General features: G+C 42.1%; 1 protein-coding gene across 2 annotated transcripts; it reads right to left on the bottom strand.

The window, feature by feature from the left end:
- Positions 1-838: 838 nt before the first annotated feature.
- On the bottom strand, positions 839-21,062 carry hip1rb (huntingtin interacting protein 1 related b). Of its 2 annotated transcripts, none has more exons than XM_053870463.1 (32): positions 20,570-21,062; positions 11,014-11,077; positions 10,408-10,550; positions 10,179-10,235; positions 10,031-10,111; positions 9,883-9,959; positions 9,668-9,729; positions 9,059-9,199; positions 8,397-8,454; positions 7,915-7,990; positions 7,672-7,839; positions 7,542-7,597; positions 7,382-7,454; positions 6,646-6,829; positions 6,486-6,574; positions 6,301-6,417; positions 6,126-6,227; positions 5,812-6,006; positions 5,122-5,269; positions 4,923-5,009; positions 4,725-4,832; positions 4,508-4,644; positions 4,245-4,355; positions 4,110-4,168; positions 3,973-4,003; positions 3,836-3,898; positions 3,659-3,759; positions 2,641-2,746; positions 2,248-2,371; positions 2,088-2,149; positions 1,678-1,908; positions 839-1,600 (listed from the first exon to the last, which is right to left on the bottom strand). In XM_053870463.1, the coding sequence occupies exons 1-32, from the start codon at positions 20,660-20,662 to the stop codon at positions 1,592-1,594; spliced, it is 3,213 nt and encodes a 1,070-aa protein (XP_053726438.1). In that variant the 5' UTR covers positions 20,663-21,062; the 3' UTR covers positions 839-1,591. The 2 variants fall into 2 exon arrangements, with proteins under 2 accessions (XP_053726438.1, XP_053726440.1); XM_053870465.1 differs by lacking the exon at positions 20,570-21,062 and adding an exon at positions 15,372-18,828.
- Between the last annotated feature and the right edge of the window lie 1,953 nt (positions 21,063-23,015).

Below are 23,015 nucleotides of genomic sequence, written 5' to 3'. Positions count from 1 at the left end.
ATACTCTGCCTTCATTTCCATTTGCTTTCTTTCTCATTGCCACTTGCTTTTTGTCTTAATAGACAATTTTTGGGCAACTGTTTTCAGAATTCTCTCTCACACCCCAGTTCTCAGAAACGTTTGTGTCAGACCTTTGTTTTTGGCGATAACCTGTGGGCACCACTGGAGTGACCACGTGACATCAGCTGCTTCACTTCAACAGTCAGTCAGTTTTTAATCTGACTGAGGTGGGCTGAAGGTGAGTCCCACATGCTGTTTGGAATGTGGACAAGCATCTGGTTTTTACCGTGTTTTCAGCATGGGAAAATGGACAATAAAAACAGATTTCAAAAGGAAAATAGGTACGGCTCTTCCTTGCTAAAAGAACACGCGTAAGAAGAGAGTTCTCCACATTCAAGAGACGCTACAAGGAGTATCTTAACCGACAAGTGACTCATTGAATATGAATGCAATAACCCATCGTTTCAACTCATTCAGTTCAAACTTTTTTGTTTGAATTAATGACCTGTTTTGAGACATCTCATTAGCTTATGCCTTTACAGAGAAGCATGATGTAACGTAAATGAAGAGGGCCAACCACTGAACCCTGAGGAACTCCAATTATCAGTGTGCTCATGTGTCTCCAACAATTGCCACTGGGCTTTCAAAAGTGTTTGTCTATGTTAAAAAATAATGTTTATATTTATGTTTAACAGTCGCTTGATAACTAAAAAGTCGTGTTTAACAATATTTTACCCCAGAATGGTCAAAATAAAGTGAGAAGGGGAACAGAACTTCCTACTGTTCTAATGAACCTTGCCTGTTTGCTGCCACCACAAATGTCAAATCAAAGTTGAACAGAAAGACAAAAGTGTCATTTAAATTAAGATTTATTTTCATTAGTCAAACATTTACACTTCTCACCATAACCATTACTAAAATATACGTTTATATTACTAGATGATAGACAGTAGAAAGAGAGTTGTTTAAGGTGACCGAAGATTAAAAGATACATTTGAGGACCCTGTCGGAAAAGCTAAAACCCTAAATGTACACCTTGAGCTCTACGTGGAGAGAGACATTCAGCAGTTTTAAGTTACATGTTCATACATTATATTAGTATATGAGATTGAAAGCAGTAGTCCAAGGCCTCCGACACAATCTTGTACTGTTAAAGGTTTTTCATGCAAGATGAAGGCAATGCACGAGGTATGTCAAACTTAAGAGTAGAAATATGACAAGTCCTCTCCATGTCTGAGCAACGGCAGCTTTAGTGAACCTTAGCTACATGTGACACAAATCAGTAGGTTGCAAAGACGGGCGACACCGGCAAATAAAAATGGACAGAAAGTTTGGAGTCTTGAAACGCACCTAAAAAGCTCCACACAAGAAAAAAAAAAAAACAATCATTCACACAAAAGCGACAAAATCATTTCCCTATTTTGCTTTGAATGCCAAACTAAGATGTGGAACGCGGATGTGCTTGGATGGCATGTGGCATTAAGGGCAGGGTTTTATCCCCTTCAGGCGTTGAGAATCAAACCTCAGGCTTCTGGTCGAGTTTGGCAAAAATATAAAAAAGGGATTGTCAGGATGTGGTGGAAACGGTCCTCTACTTGAACTGTAACACAAACAAGAGACATGTTACTTGTCTAACAACACATCCTCAACTTCTTACTCTCCTCTGTGTGTCCGTACCATGGATTTAGGTGGGATGGTGGGCTTCTGGGCCAAAGCTGGTTTCCTCATGATGGTTGGCTTGCCAAGCTTGGGTGACATGGTAGAAGGATTGGGCAGCGAAGAGGCCTCGCCGTTTCCCTCAGGAACCTCCTCCAGAGGAACTCCAGCCAACACATAATGCTTCTTCCTCAACTCGCCCAAGCGCAGGCGCTCATTTTCCAGTTGACTCTCCAGCTCCAAGACCTTCACCTGAATACAAAGAGAAGCCTCCGGCAGTCAAACACTGACTGATCACTGCACCGGCAATTCCACTAGCGGTGTTCCGTGTCACTTTTTTTTAGCGACACAAATGATTCATTTAACATTAAAAGACGTTGTATTTTGGATCAGGAACTAGCATAAAGAATATGATGTTCTGATGTTCTCACCTGAGACTCCATCTCCTCTTTCCTCAACTTGATCAGCGACATTCCGGAGAAGTCCATGGTGTCTGTGTTTAGGGCATAAACATGAGTGAGTGAGTCTGACACACACACACACACACACACACACACACAGTCTGCTATTTCCACGTGCCCATGCGCACACCTTTCTCCTCCAAGTGCTCCTGCCCTGTTTTGGTTGAAGCCACAACATTTGCTGCCATTTCATTCACGTGTCGAGACGCCTGCTGGAGGACCGTCAGCTTCTTACTGTTGCGATCCGCTTTGACCTGAGTAAAAGAAAAAGTGTCTGTCACAGGAAACAAGATGCCATTTCATTTTATGAACACATTTTTACATGGATTTGGTGATGATATCATTGGGTGAGAGATGCTTTTCATATAGACTAATAAGACTAGAACAAAGAGTAACTCATACGTGACTGGAAAATGCAAATGTGAACCTGAGCTGCCAGCCAAGTAAAGGACTTCACCGATACTCAAGTCTTTGCAAGTCAGCAGAGTCATCACAGTTAGAATTCTCCTTTGACTCCACTGACCTTGGAGGCGGCCACCAGTTGAGCAGTGCTGGCAGCGATCTCATGAGAGCAGACGATCAGCTCCTCGTACTTCCCAGTGTGGAGCACCACTTTATCCGCAGACTCCCTGTCAACATGACGGAGCTCGATTCAAAAAGGGCGTTGTTTTATTCTTCTCACGATTTGAAAGATAGTCATGATGACAAGAAAAACCTGCAGGTGTCAAAAAGAAAGCCACTGACCCAGACATGGTCACACACAATAAGCATTTACTGAACCTGGCTTCTCTTTACCACTCCAATCGTAGACTGTACAAGTCAACTGCTTTATTTTGACTTTATGGGTGAAGAGTTGTGAAACGAACGCAGCTGAGGTGAGTGTTTCTCACCTTACCTTTTCACTATCTAGCAGTTATTCATCATATCATTACTGTGAGTTATAGACTGGTGAAAAACGTTTTTATAGAAACAAACACAAATGGCAAAACTAGAACACAATAACTACATGATTAATTTAAACCCTTAAACTATTCCCCATATTTACAACAAAGTTTCAAACCTGGAGTTTTGTTATTCATTTTTGCTGCCAATTGGTAAACTGCAATGCCCAGGCCATTTATTAGCTCCTCTGGGACTGAGCATCCTGGTGGTCTCTCTCAATGACAGTCACAGGATGTTGTAGGTTAAAATGTGACACGACACTGCACAACTACCCTTCAAACAATACTAAATAAAATACTAATTTTCCAATGTAACAGATGTTCCAAAACCATAGCGAGCATTGCAACACCACTCTCTGTCGCCCTCCTCAGTGAACTCACCACTGCAGCTGCACGCACCAAGCGCTTTTATTTTATGTCACAATCCATGTACATGCTAAAAGTCATTGGAAAGCTCTCGACCTCTGCTCTCAGAAATTTCGACGGTTACTTAGGACCGACCTTCTACATGCCAAATCTTTTCTCCAGTGAGTGGTTGATCAGCGACACACATTTTTGCACCAGAGCTCCATCAATCATGAAATGAAACAGAAGCCTTACACCATCTCTGAAGCCCCCCAGCCGACTGCCTTTGCCGCAGAAATGAGTCCTTCTGTCCAGCGGGAGTTCCGGGCGTAAAATTCCTTGATGGAGGCAGCGCCCTGAACAAGCAACGCTGGAGTGATGAGACGTTCTCCCCACGTGCCGTTAGCGTGACTCAGGGATAAGGAGACTTACTCTGCCGCCCTCCACGATCTCTTTTTGCAGGTCCGTGGAGGCAATGATCAACATGCGAATGGCCTGGAAAGAACAACCACATTTTTAATAAATGACTCACCGGAGTCATTGGTGAAGAATATCCAATCCATCATTACCTTCATCAGGTCGGTGCAGCTGTTGAGGATTCTGAAAGGACATCAGAAGGTTAAACATCTCCACCACAGGATGTTTCATGGTGGACAACACTACACTGCAACTTTTCAAATGGTACTATTAAGTAAAAAGTGCCAACCTTTCATTGACCTCCAGTTTAATTCCGGACGTGTCCTTACGAGCCTGATTCATCATTTCCTAACCAGACAACAGGACAGTCACACACAGGAATCGCACCCTAACATCATCTGATCAACTCAATGAGAAGCCGTACATCAATCCTGCGGACGGCGTCCTCGATAGCTGCCGATGTCGCAGCCATTTCCTTGTCTACTAGATCCCCCAGCTCATCCTGACGGACGTCCATTCCCTTTGGTCTCAGTTCCTGGACGTGAGGAAAAGTATCTTTCACATAACTAGGAAAACCAAAATGTGTCCGAGTGGCAAAACAAAATGGAATGACCAAAGCATGAGGGTGAAAAATGACTTGACATATGTTGTTTTGTTTAGACACTGGGCGAGGGGGTTGCAGCTCACCTGGCCTAGATACAGAATCTTCTGTACTATGACTCGGATGGCAGCAGGGTCTGCCCTCTGTAAGGAGGCCTTGGACTTCAGCTCCTTCAGGTACTGGAGACACTCGGTGGCACAACCCCTGCAGTTCTCCGTCAGTCCTGCAGGGAGTAAACAAAACAAAGGCCCGTCAGGAATCTCTCATTCAATCATCAAAGTGAGATAAGAAGTCAACTCTCACGGTCCGCGTGGTCAGTCGGTGCCATGTGTGCAGTTGCGCTGCCGTTAATGATTGTATCTGCAGCCGAGTGTGAGAACTGGGTCAGAGACCTCAGCAGCCCTCCAGCATCTGGTAACAACAGTCAAGTGTTAGACACTCATTTCAATGAAGCAGGCGATGGAATTCAACTCAATATCAAAGCTGAATCACAAAGCATACCTCCCATGTTGTTCAGATAATCGGCATGTCCCTTTTTCACCTTGTCGATGGAGCTCAGCGTTGCCTCCGCACGACTGACAAGGTAGTCTGTGAATTACCATGTAAACATACATAAAGCAAGCGCAATACAAGTCACTTCAAACAACTGTGGTTGTCATTTCATGTTGCATTTATCTCTGCTGTAAATGAAGACAAGGACCTGGAGAACTGGTGCAGCGTATGTGAAGGGGATCGTCCAGTTTAGCGACAGCATCTTGGATGATGTTTTCAGCTTCGGAAACAGTGCACTGCAGCAGAGTGAACTGCTCATCCAGAAGCTTTTGCTTCAGCTGCTCTTCTTGCTTCGACTACAAACACGTACATGAAAACAAAACAAAGGTATGGTGTTCAAGTTCAGCCCTTTCTGCTTCGATCCAACATCTGTACAATTTAAGGAGGCACAAATTAAACAAAAAAAATAAGTTGATTTAATAAAAAATAAGTCATTTAGGCAAAAAGAAAATAAATAAGGCATGTTAATGTTAGAAGATAATAAAAACAGAAGACAGATATTTTTGGGGTTAATTTGTGGCACAGTCAAGTCAGATCCATGAATTACAACTGGATCATCATAGACTTTATTCACGTAATTTTTATAAAACCTGAACTCAGACTAGAGAACAAGTGACTATACTGAGCATGTGCAGTAAAGTGTCTACAGCTTTAGGCACAGCACTCACTTGGATAGATGTTTTCTTGAATATATGCAACTAATATATAACACTTAAACTATCTTTTTCGAAACATCTGAAATTGTTGTGTTTATTGAGGAGAAGATAGAGATAGGTAGGCAAGTGTTCTAATAGCTGAGCAGGACAAGCAAGCTGCAGTGCAGCCAACTCTCACTGACCTTCTCCTGCAGTTTGGCCTGCAGCTCTACCAGCTCCCTGCTGTTCCTATCTCGCTCCTGCTGGAGAGACGACTGCTGCACCTGGGAAGACTGGCGCAGGGATGACAGCTCTGCCTCTTTCTCACTGACAGATCGCATCAGACGCTCCTTTTCTGCTTGCAACGCCGTCATTGAGCTGTTCATTTGCTCGGATGACTAACGGAAGAGGGGGAAGCCAGACAAGACAGACTGGTGAGTGTCCATCCAGGAATGTATCACAGGCCTCAGAACTCATCAATCTTCATATCAAATTCCCACAGAGGACATGTTCTCACCTTCTCGCTGGTCTGCAAAGTCGCCTTAATGCGCATCACTTCGGCAATCTTCTCATCCAGCTCTCTTTTCAGCTTCTCCATTTCGAACTTCTGCTCCTCCAGCTGCAGCGAGCATGAATCATCTTCACTGACAAAGCCCTGACTATTTGACCTTCAGAAACTCAACAACACCAACCTTCATATCAGACTCCTGTTTAATGCGATCCACCTCAAATGACAGCTGCTGCTTGGTCCGCTCGACCTCATCCTGAGTTTGCTGTGTTGCAGACAACATCCTGACGGTGTCGGCGCTCTAGCAAAGACGTTACCATCACAGTTAACAGAGAAGACTCATGGTCACCAAGTTTATTCTCTCTCCACCTTCCGCAGTAGCTCAGCATGACTGGCCACCAGCTCAGTGTGTTTCTCCTTCAGTTTATTGTAGCGCTGCTCAGTAGCTTGGGCTCTTTCTGTCCAGACAGAAAAATGATAATGACGTTACTGACACTCATAATTTATTGGATTTTTCTACAAGTCTTACTCTCTGCTTCAATAAATGTGCTCTGCAGGCCCTCATGCTCTGCGTTACGCCGGCGTGTCGCTTCCAGTTCCATGCGCAGCTGCTCATTCTCCACAAGCGCTCGCTGCTTCTGCAGTCGCTGCTCTTCCAGCTCTGCCTCTAAACTATTGATCTGTGACTTGAGCTGCATGATGTACCGCTGAGCCTGCGTTGCAGAAGAAGTAGGATTACTTTCAGTTGTAGACAAGCAAAGCTTGAGGAACAGCACTAGATGGTTTGTGCAAGATGTCTTGATGATGACAGCAAGGTACAGAGAGAGTGCACAACTATCCTTCGGAGGAGACTTGTTACATTCTACATCTCGAGAGCAGTTTTTGCACGTTGCCGACATGGTGTAGATTTCTGTACACATAGCATCCATCCTCACCAGGATTTCGCATCAGCTTCTGGGAAACTTTAACACTCAGAAAGATGATATCCTATATTCTTTTGGGGCAAAATATCGTGAAGAGAAGCCTAGTTATGCATCTTGCCATCACATTTGTTTCCCAATGTGTTTGTGTAAAATAGGAAATAAAAAAGATAACATTTTGAGAAATAAACAATAAAATAAATATATAATTTAAGATTTTAAAAGATGAGATTTTAATAGTCATTGAAAAGCTTGACATGACCATAACACCAGAGTCTTCACCAAGAAACAAAACACATTTCATCTTCACTGTACCAACCACAGAGTTGTGTTCGCACGTCTCACCTCTGCTTTCACTTTTTCCAGCTCTGCTCTCAACAGCTCCAGGTCCTGTTTTAGGCTCTCAATCTGAAGATCCCTGTTGGGGTGTGTGGCAAAGCTCATTGTCATCATGTGTCGATTCAAATGTGCTGCAGAAACCAACACCACGTACTTTCACAATCACCTGTCATCGAAGCCTCCGTTGGGGGGTCCAAACGCCTGGTCGAATATGTCCAGCTGCTGCAAAACCAGAGACGTACTTAACAAAACATAAAAGGGCTAAAAAGTTGTTGTATTTGTTAAGCTCTTCTTACCTGCGGCTGGGCCTGGACGCTGGGCGTGGAGACGTCACTGACCTCAATTAGTGGCTCAGGGTCATCGTCGTCATCATCCTGCTGCTCTGGCTCATCGTCATCAGGGATAACTACCACTGGTTTCACATGCTTTGCCAGAGCTGCCGCATGAAGGAAGTTGGGAGGAGACTGAAGGAAACAATATGATACAATAAAAGTACTGATAATAACCAGTCACCTCTTACACAGCAGCCGCACACTTACATCAGGCAGCTTTGGGATTTGGATGAGTCTCTTGAAGTAGAGCATGTCTCTGGCTCTGTTGAAGAAGGTCTTCAAGCTGGAGGATGATTATAACACAGACTTCATTTTGGGCAGAAAAACCTTTCTGACAAATGAATATTCTGGAGGCATGTACGAACAGCTGCATTTTCCTGATTTTTTTTCATCCCTCCTTGTTTTGTCAACCCGCATTCTTCAGCTGTCACCAGAGTGATTTGCATTCTGGTCTGAGGCGAAGACCGGAAAGGGTTTGCCAGGAAAGTGAATAGTGAGTACAAGACAGACAACAGCATCAGCTCCAGAGCAGCCAAAAGCAAGTGATTATTAGTACCAGAAATGTATTTCAAAGCTCTAAAATCCAGAGCTTTAGAGCTGGGAGTAGCAAAACCACGAGCAGAGACTGAAAAACATTTGACAGCGAAAGCTTGCTGAAGATCTGGGTGACATGTTTCTTCGTGGCGTACCTGCGGAATTGGTCGTGGAACCGATCGCGGTGTCCCTGTAAAGTGTCAGCAGGGAGACCTGAAATCAACAAAATGATTTTCATGACTTGCAATTAATTTTCGTGACAGTAACACAGACACTGTATTGCAGGAAATATTCAAAGTGTGCAAGGTGCGGCCCGGGGGCCATATGCGCCCCGATGCCTGTATTTTCGTGGCACTTTTTGTTCTCCTTTATCATCGCCACCAATTATAGCATATTCTTGTTTGAAGACTATAATTTTCTTCTTTTCAATAGCCATTTTTGTGTGTTTTTCATATTCCTCAAAATACATTAATGGAATATTGAAAATATATTTTCAAATAAATATCCTTTTTATCTTGAATGCCTGGTCCATAGTTGATTGATTTATATTCAAATTAAATGCTTATAAAATCTAATATTTCAATAAGTTTCATGGCATATTTACACTTCTTAAATCTTTATTTAATCTTTTTTCGTTTACTTTGTCCTTGTTATTTCAGTATATATTTTTCCATCATGTTTTGTAGTCATCGCTGTCTTTCTTTTGATGATGGCCCCTCACAACAGTTACACTTTCTAATGTGCCCCCTTCAGGAAATGTAATTGGCCACCTCTGAAGATCCCTCTGTCCCTCTTGTCTGACAGGAACAATTCTTACATGAATGCAGTTTGAAGAGCAGCTTGACTGTGAAGTGGTAAAGGTGACTGCAGTCCTGTATGACCTGGATGAGTGGAGCCAGTCGACACTGTCCGGATGTCAGGGTGGAGATGGCAATGGAGGTATTGAGCTGTCGGATGACTGGGGAAGAAGAGATAAGACAGGGAAGAATTTAATCCTTGGACTCCGGTTTTGCCCAAAATTGGGATTTCCAAGTCTTCATTAGAACCCACTGTGTGCAACCAGGTTTACAGCTTCAAATGTCTCTCCAGCAAATATGTTATTGGTGATTACTTGGACAGAAATACTTTCCTGTGACTTAATAAAAGAAATTCCTGGGTGTTTCCCTGCAGAACTGATGACCATGCCGTTACTGCCCAACTACAGGAAATCACATTACGCCCTCTAATTGCAGGCATTTCCTCATCAGTTAACTTATTCAGAGGCATGTTCGAAAAAAACTAGGACAAGTCAATCTTCAAAGGACAACGTGTGTGTAGAGGCAGAACTCAAGTTGCTTATAAATAGAGAACACCACCCGAGAGAAGCTCAGGTTTCCGTTGCCTAGAAGAAAGAGATGAGTGAAAGGTAGGATGAGTTTCTCTTTACCTGTCTCAGCCAACTTCAGCTCGGCGTCCATGTAATCGAACACCTCCACTGTGAGCTGGAACCTGCAGGACAGATATTAATACCTGTGTCAGAGAGAATAGAGGCTCCAAAGCAATGAGAAGCACAACACTGCATTTGCTTTCACAAGCAAACAGAAGTTGAACTCACAATCACAACCAAGTTACGGCAACTGTGGCTTCAGATCAACTACTCACACGTTATTAATGTCTGTGCCGGCAGTGCGCTCCAGGACTTCATCTGTAACCTCCAGATTGGGTGGGATTTCAGAATGCTGCAACAAAGCACACCGTTTAGCGCCGGGGGTCATCCTCACATCCCACCGTGGAAGCCAGCGAGTGTTACCTTTGCATGGAACTCCAGTTTAGTGCAGAGTAGCTTTGTGTACAGAGCAACCAACTGTCCATATCTGTCATGCAGGTTTCCCTGTTACAAACAGAAACACACTTTTTTTTTTGCCGTCATATAGAGTCGAGTTGTTAAATCAGCATACCCATAGGAGTCCAACTTCAACAAGGGAACTGTGATGTCTCATGCAGTCCTGTAAGACCTGTGAACAGCAGCAACAATGAGTCATTTGCTAATGGACAACTAATGTGTGGCTTTTAAAGAATCACTTTTTAGAATAAATTTAGAAATCTACACTTATTTATGATGAGCTGCAAAATGTGTCTCTAGTTAAAAAAAAAAAAAAAAAAAAGAGTATTAAATGCCGTTCTTACGTTTCGATGACCGTCCCGCAGGACTTTGTGCAGCACATGGCAGAACTTCCAGCTGAGAATGGAGCTGCCAGCCAGTGGAAAGCCCAAGGCGTAGGACCAGAAGGTGTGAGCTCCCTTCTCTCTGTGGGTCCCCAGGATGATCCCTGTTGTTGAAGTGGTCAAGGAAGCCAGTACCAGCACACACAACTAGCTGGATGTGTCTTTGTTGCCCTACATCATCCAGTTCATGAAGGACTTTTCACACACATCATCAAAATAAAAACACCAGTGCCACTTCTAATTTTTTCTAATTTTCTCATCACCTTCACCTGTGTCATATCATCAAATCATGACAATATGTCCATGCATCCCAGTGGTCACCATCCTCTTCAGTTTTACAGTTACCTCAGTGGCCTGCTTCTACACTCATTTCATATCTTTATCCCCATCTAGGGTCAGCACACCACGTCAGGTCAATGGACGCATCTATAGTCAAGTATAAAAGACTTCTCTGTACACTCTCCAAGTTCAAGTTTGGATTATTGCTAAGGACTTGACACCAACACTGGCAGAAATAAAGCTATACAGTCAGATTTCTTTTGACAACATATGTTAAAAAAAAGATACGTCGGGCATGTTTCTCCTTCACAGGCGCCTCAGATGAGTTGATGGCTTTACTGATGCTGTTCAGCTGGAGAGGGCGAGATCAAAACATTCAATGTTAAGCAATTAAAGAAGACGGTTGGGAACAGGGAAAAAAAAACAGGTCTACGTGCACCAGCCTTGATCCGTGATGTCAATGCAGAGTATAACAATCAGAAGACACATTTTAAAAAAGATAGAGGGAACAAAACAAGATGTAATGTGAAGAAAATACTTGGCCTTCTGCTACATGTGTTTAGGCATTGTGATTATCAAGCTTATAAAACAGATGAGGTTGACTTTGTGCCACCAGAACCACACCATGCTCTCTCTAACAGGGTGAGCTGGTTCTGCAGGTTCACTGTAGCAGAGGAGGGCGAGTATGAGTCAAGCTAATGGACTGGCTTCATGCAGGAGACTAAAATATGACAACATAACTTTCATACCGATGACTTAAAATGATAAAATAACAACTGGCTACAAAACATTTCATTCTTTAAATATGCCTTTTTTCCTGAACCTGCCTAAAATACGATGCTGGTAATATGTCAGAGTAAAATCCATCCATAGAGTGGCAAAGAAACCTTTTAAACTTAACATGAACTGAAAATAAATGATATCTCAAAGAGCTACGCTGGGGAATGGAAAAGGGAGGAGATGAAAATGGGCTGATGTCAGCTGAAAAGGGTGAACCAGAGTCAAGTGCTAGAGGTGGGAGGATCTGCAGGGAGTAAAATATAGAAGCACAGTGACTGTCAGTTTGTACAAGCTGATAGCACTGAACAATCCATTTAACCATGTCTGTGTCTCAAAGCCAAAGTGATGGTTAAGAAATGGCTCTTATAATTCAAGATATTTTCAGCGCTTAACTACACACCCTGAAATTAAGAATGTGCATACAAGACAACATCGAGGCAAAGACACGGCAAATAAAAGTGCAGTAGAACCAGAGCCACTTCATCAAATCAATGCAATAAAAGAATAACAAAAACACCCAGAGCACAGACCCCCACCAAGCCAGTCATTTCAGGCTGAATAATAGGGGAGTGCCCAAAAATAACTGACTCACATAAGAGTCACGGAATGATTTGCTAAGTAATCAGAATGAGGGTTCCAAAGAGGTGGAAAATTTCCATGGGAAATTAAGCTAGGAAACTTTGGAAATTTTCTATATTTTAAAGTCTCCATGAGAATAAATGTGATTGAATGGTAATGCATGATATCACAACATAAATATAAACAGATGGATGCTAGGTGGACTGGAGCTAGGGAACCTGAGTTGGGCCCTAGTGTGGCGAGATGGACCTGAGCAAGGAGAGCCAAGTTGGGATGAAAATTTCTGGTAAATTTTCCCTTCAAAAAGTCCCATTAAACATGAATTTTCCTCCAAACAATCTTCTGCATTTTTGCTCAGTCAACAGACTGCTCCGGGACATCATCAACATCCACCTCAAAATGTTACATGAAAAAATCTCCCTCCCTAAAGTGCCATTTAGCATGAATATCTCAAGCAATCCTCAACACTTTTGCTCAGTAACATTGTGGTGGAGAACATGGGTTCATTTGCATGTTGCAGACAGCGGAACACCGTACTGATCTGAAAGTGTTTCACTGACAGCTGTGCCACAGTTTTACCAAGAGACTTAAGACAAGAGACAACCAGAGTGCCACTAACATCGTATCGACATCAATGGGCACTTTCATGAAAAAGTCATAGGCAGCTACCTTACTGGTACCTTATTTCATTTAAAAAGGAGCACATTTTCAGAACTTGTTATTCTACTGACGGGGAATTATTAATGCTTTTCATGTGTGTTTTTTCAACGGTACCATTTCCATCATACAGATGCACTTTATTTATGTTGCAATTTATGTTATAGCTAGCCATTTATAGTTGAGGACCACACACTGCAATTGATAAAGGCATTCTCCTCAGAAGGTAGAAGGCAGCATGTTGAACAGCACTATTTTCAAAATAAAGAGGCACTTTTATTTTTGCTACTGAAGCAGTATGTCATACTGCTTTTATGCAACAGTTGGAACAATTCCATCAAAGCAAAGACAACTGTTGAAAAGTTTAATATGTGTGGAGCATAGTCAGAAATTAGATCTGAAATCATTTAGAAATAAATTGTTTAGAATAGAAAATTTATTTAAAATCGAGTGACGGCCCGAAAAAAAAAAATCGGAATTGTGAGACTCTCTGTACTACTGAATAATGCCATTCACACAATGTTTTTTTTCTGTGTAATTATACCTTTCAATATTTGAAATATCAGTGAGTCAAAATCTAAAGCGCGAGCATAGACAGCAGCTAGCAGCCGTTAGCATTGTGCAACCAATTGTAAAGTTGAAGCTGCACTGCAGCTTTAGCCTCAGGACAATTTCTTTTTTGATCGCAGTTTTGAACACCATCAAAAATTAATCATTTGTGCCATGTCCCACTACCAACATTTCCTGAGAACAACATTCAAGTGTGTTGATGCGATTCATTAACAGACAGAGGACTTGGCGGAGGTAAATATTTGCATGTAAAATGCAGTGGATGTGAGAATACGCACCTGTGTTGTGTTACACATGGCAAACCACTATCAATTTAAGATCAATGAAAATAGTTCTGATTAATGATTTACTCCAACTGGCATCCTCAAAAACAAAAGTAAATATCACACGGTCAGGGAACGCCATCTTCATTTCAGTGTTACGCAAGAGATTAACCAAGCCGGAAGGGCGATAATCCACCGATTATGACCTCGGAGTCCATCATAATTTCAGACTATTTGTCAGATATTTCAACATCTCGAAGGTTCATTCATGCTCTTTATCATAAACCAGAATCAAACTGATTTAGTAGAAACTGTCATTCAAACAAGCTACCAGTGGCTGAATGTGTATAAAAGCCTCTTTAACAGACCATGCATGTGCAATGAAGCACAGAGGAGCTACTGTTGGTGGGGGTGAAGGGGGTTAATGGGAGATCCCCTGCCCAATTGGGCCCCCTCCTCCTTCTGACGCAAATGAATTGCCCCTTGGCGGTTTACACAGGGCAAGTGTGGTGGGCTAACATGTACGCCTGTATGACAATGAGGGGCTTGTTGGGGGAGGTGGGCCGCCAGAGCTATGGCACTGAGAAGCTGGCACAGAGGCTGCAACAGATGGCAGCTGAGCAGAAAGTCGTTCAGAGAGCCGTCATTCAGAGATAAGTGAGCATATACTGTGGATAGGTCGCTGTAAAGCTCAGGCTTTTCTTACGTCATTAAATATAAAAATAATGTAGATACAAAAACATAAACATACAATATTCACACTGTTGCTTTTAGGCGTGGACATTGAACATGTCTTATCTCATTTCTCCACACAGGAAGACAACAACACATTTTGTAGCAACCGGTAGCACTAGCTGAACAGCTATAGCATTCACCGTTTCACTCTACCCGCTAGAAAACAAAGAGCGCTTGAAACTCCACACGAGCAGATCCCGTTTGGTGCTCTGAACAATAACACTTGATATGTCTAAATCACAGAAAGAACATTCCTGACGACGCTGACCAAACTTGTATCCCACCTTAACAAGTGTTTTCTAAAGTGCTTAGTGATCTTTGAAAAAGGTATATTGCTCAGATGAAATGCATGTAAAAACTGGTGACAACAATCCATGTTCTGCACGAGGGAGACAAATTCCGGCAGGGAAACAAAATCGAGTGTGAAGCAGATGCTTTATGAGAAAGAAAAAGTGGCCAGCAATGACATAAAAGTGTCCCGCCATCTTTGTCCAGAACATCAGGCGACAGAAATACTCAAAAGCAGAAAGTAACCCACCACATAGCGAATGACACGGCCGCAGGGCGCGAGGTTAAAAAGGCAGGATTCCAAAAGCTTAACACTCTTGACACTTGATTAAAGTGACAGTGGGATTAGCCAATCAATTTACCAGATTAAAATAGTGACAGAGGGTGTGCTCTAATTTAGCGCCTTCTCATATGTTACCAGTGACATCATGAAGAAAATGTGCATCGTGACAATAGAAAGAGATAAACTGTCTCTGTGAGGATGAAGGAATCAGACCCTATTGCCGAAAAAGCTCCAAAATATGAAACAGATTTCCACAACTATTTCATGATGTGATGAATTCAAATCTATATGAATAAGCTGATGGTTGAACTTGGCATGGCAGCAACGTTAGACCTGTGATGAACTGTCTGAATAATGTTTTGCAAATGTGGTTGTTTTCCTGACGCTGCATGTCTAACACAACAACATGGATTACACACATGCTAGCAGCTTCACAAAGACATTACGAACGATACAAAGACTTTACTGACAGATTCAAACACTTTACTGACATAGCACTTTCGTCGGAGTGTGCCTGACATGCTGACACGGTAGTGGTCGGCCACTCAGAGCTGCATCTGGTGGGAGCTTCAGTAAATCCTCGCACCAACAGAGAGGAGAAGTGAGTGGAAGGAAAAGACTAATCCCTGAAAGACGCCATCAGGTCCGTTGCCACCGAGCCTTAGCTTGTTGAGCATATATCCACTTTGGGGTTGAATTAAACCCCTATATGTCCCCCTATGATGTAGCCAATGCTTAACAGCACCATGCTCAGGTGTTCAGTGTCGAGGAAGAGAGAGAGCACCGAAACACTGTGGAGCAAATCTTCAGCTCAGCAATGGTGACCGAAGCCCTGAGCAGCTTAATTCATCAGTCTGACGGTGTCACTCAGACTTTAACGTCAGATAAGTGTTAGAAGCTGAGATGCTTTACACACAAACACTTAATATTCACCTGGTCAGTCAGGAATCGTCGACTGAAAAATTTGCTATTCTTTAAAATACTAGCAAGGTTTAACTAAACACATGTTGAAAAAAACAGTGTTAATCCAAATTGATATTTTAAAAAAAAAGTAGCCTGAGGATGAAAATATTTCAGCATCACCATTGCATTCACAGAAAATAGATATTATTTATTCCTCCAGCACCGTACAAAACTCAATAATGGAAATTTGACAGGTAATGACGACTGTCCCGCAACTTTAATGGTAAGTAGCTATTATCCAAATTAGATCAAAGACGTTAAAGGATAAGGTAGAAACTCAGATAAAAGCCACAAGAATACTTTTTCATTTTCGACTATTAAATGTCTAAATATGATAACAAGTCTCCAACAAATTACCACTGAATAAGTTTGACCACAATGAAAAGTAGGTGAAATAAATAAAAAAAATATTACATTTAAAGAATAATAATTCATATTTTATTGCTAATACAATAATTCATACAGCATTGACGTCAAAGCATTTAAATTTGAATCATGGAATTGCAACCTAAATAATTGAAATTATGTTTTTTACAAAAAACAACCGACTGAAGGATGAGGAAAAATAATAAATACAACAGTATTGCGACATTTTAAAGCGTCAGCATAGATTCTTCCAACTGAATGTTGCCAACAGTCTGCACGTTTTTTACTTCAACGAGGGATGACATCAGCTTTGCGAAGTAAATATTGGTTGTGCACTGCACAAGTCCAAAACATTCACTTCGGAAGTCTTGACTTCTCCTGTGTAGGTAACTCAAACTGTGCAAGTTAAACTGGTAACTAACATTCCACTGCCGATATCATTCTCGACTTCGGTGGATCCACTCACACTACGAGCAAATCTCATACAAATAAAGTCGTGAATCAACCTTTTGTTTTCTGCTATAATTTTTTATGGAGTCAGAAGCTGTTGATAGTATTTGTGAGCCTATCAAATAAATAAAGCCTGTAACTCCATGGTTAAAGCTTCTCCGCTTAACTAGGGAAAAAATGGCTTCTTATAACAACATTATGCTGAGAACTTTCAAACAAATATGATCCTGATCCCAGATTTAGGATGATAGTATATTTACATCCTGTCCATCGCTTTGTTTTACCAAAAACAAAGTGAAGCGCAAGTACTGTGATGACGGCACAGGTGTGTGTGCTACATAAAAAAGTAAAAAACAGATAATGGTTTTCAGACCTGAGACCTTTTAGAACATCAGATCCCTCTGTTTTTCTTTCACTTGAAAATACACAATGAATGAAATAGTGCTTTTAATGCCCATAGAACTCCTACTCGGTGCTCCTGTTTATCCTCTCCCATCCCCCTTCGCTCTCTCATGGGTGTTCACTCAGGCAACAGGACTGAGTGAAAGCAAACACACGCACGCTCACATGCACACTTCACCTTGAGATTGGTCAATGCAAAGGAGGGGGGCAACACAGCAGAGGCGCTCTGTAAATACGATGAGTCAGCAGCGTACGAGTCCCCTGCAGAGTGATGAACAGACTGAAACTAGACAATGCATTGTCCTGGAGCCAAAGAGAGCTTGGAAAAGAAAAGCACTTGAAGAGAGCAGACCTCCGCCAACAACAGCGCCTCACCACGACTGTATCAACACATTACAAGTTCAGCAACAGATGTTGAGCTTACAGTCTCACTATAACTATAACGTAAGAAACACGGTCAATGAAGAAGTCTATTTTAAAGAAAGGCATTTTGATTTTCAAACCAGAATCAGTCTTCAATTGCACAGCAACGGTGGCTTGATTCATCCCTGTAGCTGCCAACACTGTGTGCATCTTCTCGCTTTCACACTGCGGGTTCTATCACAAGACAAAGCTCTTTTGGCTCAGAAGTCTGTGATCTGAACACAAGCGAGTCGGGTTTTGGCCATGCACTTGATCCCGGCTGGGGACCTGCACTTTGTCTCGGGAAACTCTCAGTGGGTGGTGAGCTTCTCACCTCAGGCGACTCGGCGCAAGATGCCGGAAACTACGTGTACAGCGCGACTCCACACAAACATGATAAATGCCAGGCAGTAAAGGGTTTGAATGCTGTCGGATCGCATGACATCGTTTAAAAACAACTTCTCAAACTCCCAGAACACTGAGGTGTGCAGCTCGAAGCTGCAGGAAAATAGTGCCTGGGAACAGGAGAGCAGGGCAGCGGTCCGGGACTCGCAATGTGCGCGGATGTTTGATAACTCACATTTTTGCCTTTATGAGACTGATAAACACCTGATTTTATTGACAGACAGATTTACTTAAATGAATAATGCTGCGCTCTACAGTAACTGTTTTCACTGCTGTGATGTGACTGCAGCGCTGCTGTCTGCATGAGGAGGACAGTGAAGAGGAAAAACGCAGCTTGATTTTCCCCAAGTTACTGAAGATCACCAGACTATTCACTGATCATTTCCGACGTCAGGATCTGTACTTCAATGATTAAAACCTTCTCGACCGTCAGTAATCTCTCTCACTTTGTTCAAAGTGTTGTGAGAGCAGCGTGGATCAATCAAGACGCTCCATATTATGGAGCTTGTTTTTGCTATTTCCTCGTAAAATAAACATGACAAGTCTCTTTCATGTTTAGTTTTGGCTGTGAAGCCACGGCTGTAACAGACTGTGGTGGAGGAGGAACTTCTTTGAGACCTGCATCATCGTGGGTCACAAACCAGCTATTTTGCGCAGAGCGCCGCCAGCTGAGGAAAGAAAAATGGACATCGTCTGAGGTGCAAAGCTGCACAGCAGGGGGCGAATCAAACTACCTGAGACAGAACCCGCAGTGGAAAAAGCTTCTCAGAGCACTCTGACCCAGATAACCCAGAAACAAAAATGACAGAACTCGACACTCAGTGTCCCTTCTCCCAAAGTCACCCAAACCAGCATGACATTTGACTTATTTTCAGCAGGAAAACCAGCAATTCCATTCACATTTTGATCTTTTACTGAATATCACTGAACTACACTTATATCAGGGTTTCTACTAGGATTTTTTGAAACAAGGACATAATCATGTCCACCTCCATGATAAGTTATATATATATATATATATATATATATATATATATATATTTTTTTTTTTTTTTTTTTTTTTTCCTTGCTGCAATATTGCCACACGTTTAATGGCGTGACTTTAACAAAGAGATAATTTTCTGAAGGCACGGCAACAATGCCATGAAACAATACCATTGAACACATTTTTTTTTTATTTAGAAAGCAATGAGCACCAGCTGAAAACATCTGATCATTATATGAGGGTCACCAACACAGTACCTGCTCTGACTTTTTTTGTTTGTTAATCTAAACGATTATTTTTATTTACTTGTGTTTTTGAATTTCATTCATACAGTATTAAATCATTGTTAATCACCAACAACATGAACAACGTCTTAGATTAATATAATGTATCACTCATAGCAGCATGTTATCAAAGGAAAAATGAGTCATTTCCATTATTTTTGAAGTGGGGTGTCTCGCAGACTCCCCTCTACAGCATTCCAAACCAAGGCAGATACAGTGGTACCTCGGTTCTCGACCAAAATCCGTTCCAGACGGCCGTTCGAGAAGCGATTTGTTCGAAAACAGTCAGTAAATGTAGCTAACGGGACACGTCTGCATACATAGGCTGCGTTATACACAATAACAAAGCGCGTCGTTGGTCAGTTGATCGGTCCGCGCACGTTATGGTTTTTCCTGCTTTATCTGGGGGCGTTCGAGTTCTGGATTTTCGTTCGAAATCCGAAGCAAAAAAAATCTCGAAATTTTTGTTTGAACTTTTGAACTTGATTTGTTCGAATTCCGGGACGTTGGAAAACCGAGGTACCACTGTATTTGTCTGTCAAGGTTTCTGCGTCAAAGTAGTAGTCTGATATTCCATATCATTGGCTTTTTCTGAGAAACATACATCACCCACTTTATCCTGCACCTGTTGGGTCTCTACACATCTACCGCAGGAATCTTTACTTGTGTCATAATCTTGCTTCATAATTACCTGACAATATATATTCTCTGCTATATCTTTACTACTTAGATGAGTCAGTTGGAGGCCACATCAACATCAGGATTGTTAGAACGCGAGAGCTTGCCGTTTTAAAATTCTTCTTGGTTGGCAGTTAGAGAGTGTGACATGTTTTTTAAATGTGGGAAGGCATCAGAATGCAGCGTGTTTTAAAAGCCAATAGAAGATAGCCCAACACCAGATCTGCTCATGAAGATAAAACAAGAATTCTTAAAGGTCAATAATGGTTGACCTTTCACCCATTCACAGGTAGCTCCCAAACATCACTTATGAACTGGCACACCGCATCAGAACATCTTTCACAAGTCCGAAAAACCTGACTTGAAGGGAAGACCCTGACTCTTTCCTCTTGTCTTATCTCGCAAGGAAAGAGCGAATGAAATGCGAGCTAAGCCTCCTGCTGAGGTGGACAAACAGGAAGGGCAAGAAGAGCAGAGGACCTGCGACTTATGAAAACAGGTTAACTACTTTCCAAACGCTCAGATTCATATTCGGCTAATGCTTAAAACGTACAAGTCAATGGCGAGTGGGACGAGGGTTCTCAAAATAGCCAGAGTTGCGTGTCACAATGACTCATTAACCGTATCTACAACTAACTGAAGTCATTCTAGATTCATGGCATAGTTGCTCAGCTAACCTTCATCTCTGTAGAATAGTTACTGAAGCGCAATATAAAGCGCTGTTTGGGAGCAGCAGCTTTGGTGTCCACGTTACCTGCTGTTTCTCAAAATGCTCCCTCTCGGCTCCCAGGTTGGCCTCGGTCCTCCTCGTCTTCACCCGTGTGGGCACCTGTCTGATGCTGTTCATCCTTCCTGTGGGGCAGTGGCGACTCTAAAAAATGCTTAACTCCCCGTCTCTAGCAAAACACCCAAGGTAACCTAAAACAACCGAGTTGTACTGAGACTCTCCGGCAGCAGCACTGGAACATTTCCCAGCTGCTCCGCGCGGATGTGTCGCCGCCGAAGGAGGAAAAGCTAAAGCGATCGTGTTACGTGGATGGTTCCTCCCCCAAGGTGGCGGGACTCGTCTCCATCACGTCCTCGCGCCCGTGTCTACTTTCATTACATTATCACAATTCACGCGACTCAACGACACCCTCAGTTTATGTCTATTGCTAAGTTAGCTTAGCCACTGACGTCATTTCTGAATGACGCCGTAAAAGCCGTTTTATCTACTTCACGCTACAGAGCCGCGTCTATTTTACCTTAATTTTTAGGCTGTGACTCATTTCCGGGCACAACAATAAAGTGGATTGACTAAATGTGACGTATAGGCCACACACAAACAAGAAACCTAAGTTATTGATACTGTCACATTTACTATTATAATATACCTATATATACCAAAACATATATATATATATATATATATATATATATATATATATATATATATATATATATATATATATATAAAGTGACCACCTGGATCAGCGGACTACCTGAATATACTGAATGACCAGGTTATTCCATCAATGGATTTTTTCTTCCCTGATGGCACGGCCATATTCCAAGATGACAATGCCAGGATGCATCGGGCTCAAATGGTGAAAGACTGGTTCAGGGAGCACGACACATCATTTTCACACACAACAAAAAACAAAAAATTCCTCATTTTGGAAACCTACTTTTCTAGGCCAGGGTCGTACAGAGACAAGGACAGCAGGACAACACCACCTGGAACAAGCTTAGATCTTTTCCCATGTAGAGGATTGCGGGTGAGGAAAAGAAGCTCAACATGTGAAGCAAAATGTTAGAATCAATCTGTGCATTGTCTAGTGATTTGACACCGTGCTTCACTTGAATAGTTTTCAGCCAAAGAATGAACATTATCATTTTGTCGCTCCTCCTTCAGGTGGTTTGACCTGAATTTCATGTTGGTCGTTGAGGTGGAGTGGCCAACGTGATGTTTTGTTTCCCAGTATGCAGATGACGGAAACACAAGGGCTGATGGGACAACAGGAGACAGGAACAAAAGGCTTAGGTGTTTGCCCTGCAGGCCAGACTGGCTCTTTCACATTCTTCTGGACGCTCCGAACACCCCACACACTCACTCAACTGGTCTGTGGACCATGTCATCCATTCACAATTGACTCACCAACAAATGACAAAATGCAAGACTGGATTATGGTGGGGATCAAGTTTTTAAACCACGCAACAATAACAACGGACCATGTATTATTCACCTACCTGAATGAAATCGATGGTAAGAGCAAAGAAATGCCTGAGCAGTCTTGTAGGAGTGAGGAGAGGAGTGACGGCATTGTGAAGCACATGGGTGTTTTCATTAACTGATGACACTGTGATGAAACAAATGATTTCTTTATTCAGACTCTGCTGTGACCCTTCACATCCACTAGGTGTCACTCCAGGCCAATGAACGCAATTGCGCAACACAAACGGTAAGAGCAAAGAAGAGTAACCAGTTTTTCTGAAGGTTCATGGACATAGCAAAAATGTTATCATCACTTCAGTCTTCCACTGTCAACGCTACTGGAAAATTCAGTTATAACGCTAAAAGAGACAATGATGCACAGTGGTGGAAATAAGCTCACGGACAGCCTTAAAATTTGACAACCACAAATATTATCATGGAAAATCTTTATTGTTTCAAAAGGTGTGGCTGCACTGTACATATATATAAACATTTTTGTTTATTGTTTTCAAGAACAAAAGGGGGAAAAAAAGTTCAGAATGAAGTGTGAGAATGCTGAACTCTTAAAATTTGTTTAAAAAAACCTTCAAGATAGAAGCACAAGCAATGTTCTTCTATGCACTTGATGCAGCAAAGAGTCTGCTTCTCACTTGTGTACTTTCACTTTGATGTTTACTTTAATTCTGGAGTAAATAATTGCATTACTTGTGAGCAATTGACTTAAAACATTTTATTATACAACCTGATTTTTAAACTTGTGCCCCACACCTTCACTATTTACAGTATATGGTATTTTTTAAACTAGGAATTGCTGTTACATTTCTAGTCAGTGACAGGAAAAGCATTCTGTCGTTTCACACCTGTAAGTCACAAGGTGGTTATTAAATGTGGCTGCTACTATAGCAACATGAGCTGACTGAGTCCAGAAAACTGAAAAGCAGAACTTCAAAGGCTGCATTTGAAACCAAAACCACAGAGACTTTTTTTTAAACAGTATCCATCACAA

Source organism: Synchiropus splendidus, chromosome 7 (genome assembly GCF_027744825.2).
Source record: "Synchiropus splendidus isolate RoL2022-P1 chromosome 7, RoL_Sspl_1.0, whole genome shotgun sequence".
NCBI classification, from domain to species: Eukaryota; Metazoa; Chordata; class Actinopteri; order Syngnathiformes; family Callionymidae; genus Synchiropus; species Synchiropus splendidus.
Note: the sequence above shows the minus strand (reverse complement) of the source record. Positions and strands in the feature narration are given on the sequence as shown.

Coding starts and splice junctions, on each gene's coding strand:
- hip1rb (XM_053870463.1), bottom strand. CDS start 20,662: ATGAACAGCATCAGACAGGTGCCCACACGGGTGAAGACGAGGAGGACC. Junction 6,228..6,300: donor AACAGGAGTCTGATATGAAG/GTTGGTGTTGTT, acceptor TGCTCGCTGCAG/CTGGAGGAGCAGAAGTTCGA. Junction 3,760..3,835: donor AGATCGTGGAGGGCGGCAGA/GTAAGTCTCCTT, acceptor TTGCTTGTTCAG/GGCGCTGCCTCCATCAAGGA.